We start from the raw sequence: 11,240 nt of genomic DNA on the forward strand, positions 1-11,240 counted from the left end.
GTGTGCTAGGGGTGTAACGGCACACACACACTATACTCTAGAAGACTCAGGAGCGATGCTGCCCCCTGCTGTGCTGGAGTCACACTGCTGCATTATTCACCAGAGTATAGTGTGTGTGAGCTGGGGGTGTAACGGCACACACACACGACTGTTCATTCGGTACGCACCTCGGGATTGAAGTCACGGCTCGTACAGCGGGGGGAACTAAACACAAAATGCCTCTGTTTTTTAATTAAACAGGTTTTTTTTTTTACGTGTACGTGTTTATATAAATTATAATATAATTTTCTTAAGGATAAAATCTATCTTAGCTAATGCTGTAAACTATATGGAGAGCCCTTAATTACACATTACGATATTAAAGGTTGAAATTAACAACAGAGCCCAAATTATTAAATTTAGTTGCTATTTATTTTTAGATATAATCAACACTCAAAAACAAAAAACATATTGTAAATTGCACAAGGCAGAGTTTGCATTAACTTCTAAATCTAATTACAAAGTTAATTTCCTACTCCAGTTCATTTTTGAAATATCATTCACACACTGGCTGTAATAAATAAATTTGTCATGAGAACAAGTTAAACATGCATTAAATAATCAAGACATTACTAACAGGTTAAGTAAATCTAATGAATATGCTAATATAGTCCGAGCTGCATTCAGCGCGAGGCTCACACACTTCACACACACTCTCGCCACACTAACACACCGCAAGTTGGCTAGACATTTTTTTATTTTATAATATATTTAGTATTAGTATAAATTAGTATTTTGCTAAATATGTGCATTACTTTTTTTTTTTTTACTTCTCATTAAAATATTATAAAGTTGTAATAACCTCATTAAGCCTATATTTAATTTGAGTTGTTGTTTTTAACCGTTAATGATTCCAGCAGACAGGGCTCTGTGTGTCTACAGCATTAGCTGAGATTATCCTTCTTGAGAAACATTATCATGCATCTACTGTACCTTATAATATGTATCCTAACTGAATCAAGATTGGAATAAAACCACAAGAATTAAATTGAAATTGTAAAATTTGTATCAAGCAATAACAAAATCAGTAGCCTATACCAATCAGTGCCCCATGCTGTCACTAAACTTGATACAATTGTGTAGTTAGGCTAGCAAATGTTTTGACCATCACAATAGACGAATCCGGCGAAACTACCGGAACTAAGCGGGCGCCATTACTGAGCTGTTGCTGGGTAGCGTTGCGCCATTGCCTCCTATTGTTTTAGTTGCAACTTGCGTCCACTGGAATAAACAGCCCGCGAGTTACGACTGTCACTAACGTTACAACTTTTATAATGTCGAGTGGGAAAACATGTTCCGGTTTAAATGGTTTCAGTGGCGGCAGTAAAGGGCGCATCGGGGCAGTGACGTTAGTAACATTACTGTTAGGTCTGTTGTTAATGTTTGATTTGCTTGACTGTGACAGAATTTTTTTTAAATAACAAATTAAATTAAATATAATGCAGTTTTTGTTATTATAACAATTATTTAATAACATAAGTAAAAAATATAATAAATATGTAATATAGTGCTCAGCAAAATCTCCTCTCTAGCTATTTTTTTCTATTCAATTAACATGCTATGGTCATTAAATGGCTTTCCTGAGCTAAATGTAACGTTATAATTGTTCTCCTGCTGTTATATTGACCTCTTTCCATGGTTTAAAAACACTATGGTCGATATTATGTAGACTTTCTAGCTGTACCTTACCCTTGCCTTTTGCAATGTGAAAATGAGATCAGTAATGGACACAAATGAAAAACATGAATTCGTTTATTTGATGTCATTCATTCATTTATTGTTGCCAAATGGACAGATCTTTTTATAGTTTCCTCGTTAGCTAACGTTAGCCTAGCTAGCTTGCCAAGCTATTTTCATAAATAATCTGTAAGATCGTTTGTACCTTCATCTGTGACTGGAGGCCACTGTACATCAACCCAACAAGTCATTAGGCTGGCTGTAGCTGTCATCGAGGGTGCGTTATCACCACAGTCTATGGTTATCACGGAGGTTTGTTTACATACGGTAACAGCTCAGTAATGGCGTCGCCACAAGATGGCAGTCTACACAGAACGCTCGTCGGATTCGTGTAGAGCATACATTTTTATTTGTGATTGCGTGTTTAAAAAAAAAAAAAAAAAGTATTACCCCCCACACACACACACACACACACACACAGACATGGTTGAGTTTGACAGAGATGGGATGAAACTGTAATGTATGTTCATTATTATTTTTCCCACCATGCTTTAGAACGGGTTGAAATCGTCATCTTTGAGTGTCGCAATTTGAATTTGTGTCATTATTGGTGTAAAGTGCACTGAGACGTCAGTGTGTGTCCGTGTCCGATGCTCTCCGTAACGTGTCTCTGCTGCTGTAGACTATCGCCTGAACCCAGTGCTGAGGAAGGCCTGTAAAGCGGACATCCCCAAGTTCTGCCAGAACATCCTCAACAAGGCCAAAGACGACAACGAGCTGGAGGGCCAGGTCATCTCCTGCCTCAAGCTCAAATACGCAGACCAGGTGTGTGTGTGTGTGTGTGTGTGTGTGTGTGTGTGACACCAGTGTTAGTGGAACTAGTTACTGAGCAATTAGATACTGTAGCTTCATTACTTTTCCCTCGAAAAGTAAAGTCAGGGATTACTCTGAATTGTTCTGTAGTTTGAGTGAGTTCTGCTGTAATAGAGCTAATGCTGTGTGTCGATCTCACGGCGATGCGTTTACTGAATCATACGAGCTCACACACACTCGCACGAGTTAGCCGTCGTGTGAAATGCTGAGAATTGTTCTAGTTTACACAGTCCGATCTCAATTTAACACAATAGTGGGTTTAACATCAAAATGTGTTGTCTGATGTTGTGTTTATGACCTTTGCAGTGATTGGTCAGTTTCAGCGTAATTCATGCAGTTTTAGAGTATCCATTTGAAAGAATTAAAACATTTCATGTCTATCCTTGTATTATTCAGCTGGTTGAGATTGGATTTAGGAAGTAATTAGTAACTAGTAATCAATTACCTTTTTATAGTAACTTACCCAACACTGAGCAGGACTCATATAAGTGTGTGTGTGTGTGTGTGTGCAGCGTCTCTCTCCGGACTGTGAGGGTCAGATCAGTGTGATTCTGCAGGAGTCAGCGCTCGACTACAGGCTCGACCCACAGCTGCAGCTCCAGTGCAGTGAGGAGGTGAACACACACACACACACACACACACCTGACACCCACAGCTGCAGCTCCAGTGCAGTGAGGAGGTGAACACACACACACACACCTGACACCCACAGCTGCAGCTCCAGTGCAGTGAGGAGGTGAACACACACACACACACACACCTGACACCCACAGCTGCAGCTCCAGTGCAGTGAGGAGGTGAACACACACACACACACACACCTGACACCCACAGCTGCAGCTCCAGTGCAGTGAGGAGGTGAACACACACACACACACCTGACACCCACAGCTGCAGCTCCAGTGCAGTGAGGAGGTGAACACACACACACACACACAGCTGCAGCTCCAGTGCAGTGAGGAGGTGAACACACACACACACACACACACACCTGACACCCACAGCTGCAGCTCCAGTGCAGTGAGGAGGTGAACACACACACACACACACACACCTGACACCCACAGCTGCAGCTCCAGTGCAGTGAGGAGGTGAACACACACACACACACACACACACACACACACACCTGACACCCACAGCTGCAGCTCCAGTGCAGTGAGGAGGTGAACACACACACACACACACACCTGACACCCACAGCTGCAGCTCCAGTGCAGTGAGGAGGTGAACACACACACACACACACACCTGACACCCACAGCTGCAGCTCCAGTGCAGTGAGGAGGTGAACACACACACACACACACACACACACACCTGACACCCACAGCTGCAGCTCCAGTGCAGTGAGGAGGTGAACACACACACACACACACACACACACACCTGACACCCACAGCTGCAGCTCCAGTGCAGTGAGGAGGTGAACACACACACACACCTTACACACACACCTGACACACACAGCTGCAGCTCCAGTGCAGTGAGGAGGTGAAACACACACACACACACACACACACACACACACCTGACACCCACAGCTGCAGCTCCAGTGCAGTGAGGAGGTGAACACACACACACACACACACCTGACACCCACAGCTGCAGCTCCAGTGCAGTGAGGAGGTGAACACACACACCTTACACACACACACACACCTGACACCCACAGCTGCAGCTCCAGTGCAGTGAGGAGGTGAACACACACACACACACACACACACACACACACCTGACACCCACAGCTGCAGCTCCAGTGCAGTGAGGAGGTGAACACACACACCTTACACACACACACACACCTGACACCCACAGCTGCAGCTCCAGTGCAGTGAGGAGGTGAACACACATACACACACACACACACACACACACACACACACACACACACACCTGACACCCACAGCTGCAGCTCAAGTGCAGTGAGGAGGTGAACACTCACACACACACACACACACACACCTTACACACACCTGACACCCACAGCTGCAGCTCCAGTGCAGTGAGGAGGTGAACACACACACACACACACACCTGACACCCACAGCTGCAGCTCCAGTGCAGTGAGGAGGTGAACACACACACACCTTACACACACACCTGACACCCACAGCTGCAGCTCCAGTGCAGTGAGGAGGTGAACACACACACACACACACACACCTGACACCCACAGCTGCAGCTCCAGTGCAGTGAGGAGGTGAACACACACACACACACACACCTTACACACACCTGACACCCACAGCTGCAGCTCCAGTGCAGTGAGGAGGTGAACACACGCACACACCTTACACACACACCTGACACCCACAGCTGCAGCTCCAGTGCAGTGAGGAGGTGAACACACACACACACACACCTGACACCCACAGCTGCAGCTCCATTGCAGTGAGGAGGTGAACACACACACCTTACACACACACACACACACACACCTGACACCCACAGCTGCAGCTCCAGTGCAGTGAGGAGGTGAACACACATACACACACACATACACACACACACACACACACACACACACACACACACCTGACACCCACAGCTGCAGCTCAAGTGCAGTGAGGAGGTGAACACACACCTTACACACACACACCTGACACCCACAGCTGCAGCTCCAGTGCAGTGAGGAGGTGAACACACACACACACACACACACACCTTACACACACACCTGACAGCCACAGCTGCAGCTCCAGTGCAGTGAGGAGGTGAACACACACACACACACACACACACACACACACACACCTGACACCCACAGCTGCAGCTCCAGTGCAGTGAGGAGGTGAACACACACACACACACACACACACCTTACACACACCTGACACCCACAGCTGCAGCTCCAGTGCAGTGAGGAGGTGAACACACACACACACACACACACACACACCTTACACCCACAGCTGCAGCTCCAGTGCAGTGAGGAGGTGAACACACACACACACACACACCTGACACCCACAGCTGCAGCTCCAGTGCAGTGAGGAGGTGAACACACACACACACACCTTACACCCACAGCTGCAGCTCCAGTGCAGTGAGGAGGTGAACACACACACACACACACACACCTTACACCCACAGCTGCAGCTCCAGTGCAGTGAGGAGGTGAACACACACACACACACACACCTGACACCCACAGCTGCAGCTCCAGTGCAGTGAGGAGGTGAACACACACACACACACACCTTACACACACCTGACACCCACAGCTGCAGCTCCAGTGCAGTGAGGAGGTGAACACACACACACACCTTACACACACACCTGACACCCACAGCTGCAGCTCCAGTGCAGTGAGGAGGTGAACACACACACACACACACACACACACACCTGACACCCACAGCTGCAGCTCCAGTGCAGTGAGGAGGTGAACACACACACACACACACACACCTGACACCCACAGCTGCAGCTCCAGTGCAGTGAGGAGGTGAACACACACCTTACACACCTTACACACCTTACACACACACACACACACACACACACACACACACACACACACACACACACACACACACACACACCTTACACACACAGCTCCAGTGAGGAGGTGAACACACACCTTACACACCTTAACCTGACCTACACACACGTGCTCTGCTCCTGATTCACTCGTGTGTGTGTGTGTGTGTGTGTGTGTGTGTGTGTGTGTGTGCAGATCCCGCGGCTCTGTGCGGAGGAGGTGGCGGCGCAGGAGCAGACGGGTCAGGTGGAGGAGTGTTTAAAGTATAACCTGCTGAAGATCAACCACGAGGGCTGTAAGAAGGTTCGGCTGCTCCACTTTCAGTCTTCACTAGCGGTTTCCATCCGCAGATGTGACTTACAGGTGCAGTGTGTGATGTTTAGCGGCATCTAGCGGTGAATCGCACCCAGCAGAAGTTACGGTGGCCGACAGGAAGTGATGTCATCGTCTGAGACAGCAGAGAGTAGCCAGTTCAGCAATGAGGATTCTTTACGAAGATTAAGAAATTAGCTTTACTTAATTATACAGTAAAACGATGTTATTGCGAATATTATTGTGAGTTGTTCATCATTGTGTCAGTGTTTTACTCGCTGACTTTAGCAGCTTCTTTACACGCAGAACAACACAGTGATGAAACGCGTTTGTCCGCTCAGGGCCACCGTAGAAACATGTCGATGTAAGTGGACCCGCGGTGTGTGTGTGTGTAGAGAGATGGCTCATTCTAAGCTAATCTTTACACACCACTGAAAACATAGTTATGTGTATGATATTGCATTTCTGTCCGGAGATCCTCCTATATATTACACACTGCACCTTTAACTTGCGTGCAAAGTTGGAAATGTTGCATTATATGTGTGAAAAAGCCCCGCGTTCAATAGAACAAAATTGCCTCTTCCTGGGATATTGGTGCAGAATATCAGTAATGACTGTAAGTTTCTGCAATCGGCTGTTCTCCCTCCATAAACGAGTGTGTGTCGAGCGCCAGGCGAAACACAGTAAACGCTGTCGTGTTCTCTGGCGTCCGCATGCTGGTGTTCGGGAACACACTCGTGTGTGTGTTTTTTTAATTTTTTTATGTGGTAAATGTGTGTATGCGCATGTCATCTTATCAGATCCGCCTCAATTGAGCACATACTTTTTTAATGCACATTTTAGTGTTTATGCACATCCAGTGTTATCCACCTAATGAGATGGTGTGTGTGTGTGTGTGTGTGACGCTGCAGGAGGTGCTGAACATCCTGAAGGAGAGCAAGGCTGATATCTTCGTGGATCCGGTTCTTCACACAGCCTGTGCGCTGGACATTAAGCACCAGTGTGCTGCGATCCCGCCGGGACGAGGACGACGTGAGTCATGCTGGCAGGGATCGGGCGCTGAGTGAAGTGTGTAGATGCTAATCCCTGCGTGTGTGTGTGTGTGCAGAGATGTCCTGTCTGATGGAGGCGCTGCAGGACAAGCGTGTGAGACTCCAGCCCGAGTGCAAGAAGAGGCTACAGGACCGCATCGACATGTGGAGTTACGCTGCGAAGGTGAGCTATCACACACACACACACACACACACACACACACACTGCACCCGAGTGCAGTTTGAGCAGTCCCCCCCACACACACACACACACACACACACACACACACACACACACACACACACACACACACACTGCACCCGAGTGCAGTTTGAGCAGTTTCCCCCACACACACACACACTGTTGTTGCTCTTGTCCCCCACACACACACACTGTTGTTGCTCTTGTCCCCCACACACACACACTGTTGTTGCTCTTGTCCCCCACACACACACACTGTTGTTGCTCTTGTCCCCCACACACACACACTGTTGTTGCTCTTGTCCTCCACACACACACACACACTGTTGTTGCTCTTGTCCTCCACACACACACACACACTGTTGTTGCTCTTGTCCTCCACACACACACACACACTGTTGTTGCTCTTGTCCCCCACACACACACACACTGTTGTTGCTCTTGTCCTCCACACACACACACACACACACTGTTGTTGCTCTTGTCCTCCACACACACACACACACACTGTTGTTGCTCTTGTCCTCCACACACACACACACACACACACACACTGTTGTTGCTCTTGTCCTCCACACACACACACACTGTTGTTGCTCTTGTCCTCCACACACACACACACTGTTGTTGCTCTTGTCCCCCACACACACACACACTGTTGTTGCTCTTGTCCTCCACACACACACACACTGTTGTTGCTCTTGTCCTCCACACACACACACACTGTTGTTGCTCTTGTCCTCCACACACACACACACACTGTTGTTGCTCTTGTCCTCCACACACACACACACACTGTTGTTGCTCTCCTCCTCCACACACACACACACACTGTTGTTGCTCTCCTCCTCCACAGGTGGCTCCAGCAGAAGGCTTCTCTGACCTGGCGGGTCAGGTGTTCACGTCTCCAGCTAAGGGCTACATCCTGAGCATGCTCGCGGTGTGTGTGTTGCTGCTGTTCCTCATGGGTCTGCTGTGCGGCCGCATCACCAAGCGTGTGACGCAGGAGCTGAAGGACAGGTAGAGGGATCCGCCCATGGCCCAGACACACACTCGTCCCCGTCCCGGGCCGGGGGAGGACACTGGGTGACGGGGGGCCAGACTCGTGCTGTGTGTGTGTGTGTGTATGTGTGTGTGTGTGCATTTACACGGTGCCACCGTGGGGACCCAGTTTGAATCGCTCCACACACTCTCTTCCCCTCCTGTGCGTGTCCCCCTCGTCTCCTGCTTCCCCGAGCGCTTCCACCGGACGTCCCGACTCCACCGCTTCATCAGCCGACACCAGAGACTTGCTGTCGCTCTCCAGCCGAACTGTTTATTTATTGTTGATGTTTTGGATGCGCAGGAGGTCCCGCTCTTGATGTCCTTTGCTCCGCAGGGCGCCTCCGTGTCTTAGGAAACAGCCAGTTACTGAAGATGTGCATATTGACAAAGATGGAGCGATCGAATGAATGCGTGTTTGTGCCTTTGCCCGTCCGAGTGAGAGAGCTTGTTTCGTGTGTGTGTGTGTGTGTGTGTGTGTGTGTGTGTGTGACAGGCACTGATGTTTTTTGGTTTTATCATGGGCTTCTTGTTTCTTTTTCTTCATGTTGCGGAGACGTTATTTCCCCCATCTCGTCTTGGCAGCCGGGGCTTTAAATATGTGCTTGTTCTGTCATGTGTTTGGTTTATTTCATTAGGGGAGGGTTTGTGTGTCCCGAAGGGTTCACACACACCAGAGGACCGGTCTGAACTGAGCCACCAGATGTAGAACATGGATGTTCTGGACTGTGTTTATATCATGCCGGCTGTGGTACGAGCCGCTCCATTCATGTTTCCATTGACATAAAACATCCATACGAAGAGTTGTGTGTCGATCAAAGTCACGGTTCACCGCTTCACACACACACACACACATCTGTGGATTACTCTCTGATGCCCGGCTCGTGTCAGTGGGTTTGCAGACACGTCTCGCCCGGTTTTGGGGGAACTGTTGGTTTTAAACACACTGTTTCTCATACAAATTTTTGAAATGAGCTTTCTTGACAGTCGGTCCATCTCTTCTGTGGTTTGGAAACATGTAACGCTCAGTGCCGTCCATCATCGCCTCAGCTTCAGCGTACTGGCTCTCCATTCACAGCCATTGGTTTTTGTTCGGTTTCTTTTGTAATGCAGTTTTTTTCTCATGTACTGAAACTAAACACCAGTTATTGACTGGATTCACAGCTTCGAAACTCTTTTCCCTGAATCACTGAAGGCTTTAATGCATAAACCCCCATATTTGTTCCCCAGTGACACTAAATTTCACTCTTTGGAGTGACATCATACTATTAAAACCGCAATAGAGCCGTAACCCTTACAGTCCCTGTGCATCTCTGCCTTTTAAATTAATTTGGCTTTTGTATTATTGTTATATTTGTATGCTTTTGTACAAAATGACATTAAAGTGGACTTTGGTTCTAGTGTTTGTGCATTAATGATCTGAATTCATGTCATGATGCTGTGCTGTAAATAGCTTTATGATTTCACTGGAGGATTGTGGGTCTCACAAACTCTGCCTTAACTTTAGCATTTCTTCTTTTCTTTGCAGAAGACTTGCTCAGCCATCGGTTGCTCCTAAAATCAAGGACAGGAAAGGATACGTTCTTATTCAGTAACAAAAATAGCCACTTTTACTCAAACCGCATCAAATGGCTTGTGCTTAGTATGTTTCTGCATGGATTTTCTCAAAATAATTTCTAGGCCATACATTGAATGTATCCACATTGGCAAAGTTGGTTAAATCAAAAGATGTTGCGCTCCATGTCTTTCTAGCTTCACGTGCTTTTCATACTCCTGCTTCCCAACGCTTCAGTTTATGACTGTGATCTGGGTCGATCAAACATGCGGAAACCGAATCCTTTACGCTTTCATTCTTCTCCCATTTACCGGTTCAGTTGTGTTCAGTTTTGTCCACTAGCCGCATGGAAACCAGGTCCTTCATCTCCTCAGCCTGTAAATCAAGTTGTTTTTAATTGGTTTATATTGATACAAATTACTTAAACTGCTGTTTGTGTATTAGTAGTACCATATTCATTCAGACCATTGTCCGTTTGGACTCGACATTAGAAATAAACAGGTACTTTTGCTTATTTTTAATTTATAAATGCGTGTCTGGTTCATATTTCACCCTGAAATAAAAACTAAGCCATTTTTTGAGCATTTAACCAATAATAGTAATACTAATTTAGCTTAATTTTGATCGCCTTGATCAGATACTTAAAAAAAAAAAAAAAAGATTTGCTTAATTTTGATTTAAAAATGTGTTCAAGTATCTGCCCAAGCCGATCTCAGTGTCATAATCCTTTGAGAACGTGACCTGCAAGTAGTTTGTATCAATTATAAGGTGGTTTTCTGTCTTATGGCTGTCGGCGCTGGGTGCAGTTTTTTTTTCTTGACGTGTTTTTACATTATTTTTGAACGAGTTATTACTGGAAAACGTGCGAGTGTTTCATCTGCTCACTCCCCTCATTCACAACCAATGCTTTCTGTCTGTCAAGCTGATATATGACATAGAAATGATAAATGCCGGACTGTTTTTGTATTTCCTTTCCGTGCACAAATTTATGATGAAAGTGTTTCTCAATCAAATCAAGCCGTG

General features: G+C 46.7%; 1 protein-coding gene across 2 annotated transcripts in view; it reads left to right on the forward strand.

Moving 5' to 3' along the window:
• Nucleotides 1–10,551, forward strand: part of glg1a (golgi glycoprotein 1a) — a 48,745-nt gene extending 38,194 nt beyond the window's left edge. Inside the window, exons 22-28 of one of the 2 annotated variants that reach the window (XM_056248312.1) lie at nucleotides 2,399–2,541; nucleotides 3,102–3,203; nucleotides 6,272–6,379; nucleotides 7,300–7,420; nucleotides 7,497–7,603; nucleotides 8,478–8,641; nucleotides 10,191–10,551. In XM_056248312.1, the coding sequence (XP_056104287.1) occupies nucleotides 2,399–2,541; nucleotides 3,102–3,203; nucleotides 6,272–6,379; nucleotides 7,300–7,420; nucleotides 7,497–7,603; nucleotides 8,478–8,641; nucleotides 10,191–10,257 (812 nt within the window). In that variant the 3' untranslated portion in view covers nucleotides 10,258–10,551. The remainder of the gene's footprint in view (nucleotides 1–2,398; nucleotides 2,542–3,101; nucleotides 3,204–6,271; nucleotides 6,380–7,299; nucleotides 7,421–7,496; nucleotides 7,604–8,477; nucleotides 8,642–10,190) is intronic. The other variant, XM_056248313.1, reaches the window with a different exon arrangement.
• The last annotated feature ends 689 nt before the right edge of the window (nucleotides 10,552–11,240 follow it).

This window comes from Rhinichthys klamathensis, unplaced genomic scaffold, assembly GCF_029890125.1.
Source record: "Rhinichthys klamathensis goyatoka isolate OS25496 unplaced genomic scaffold, OSU_Roscu_1.1 h1tg000054l_1, whole genome shotgun sequence".
In the NCBI taxonomy this organism is placed as follows: domain Eukaryota; kingdom Metazoa; phylum Chordata; class Actinopteri; order Cypriniformes; family Leuciscidae; genus Rhinichthys; species Rhinichthys klamathensis.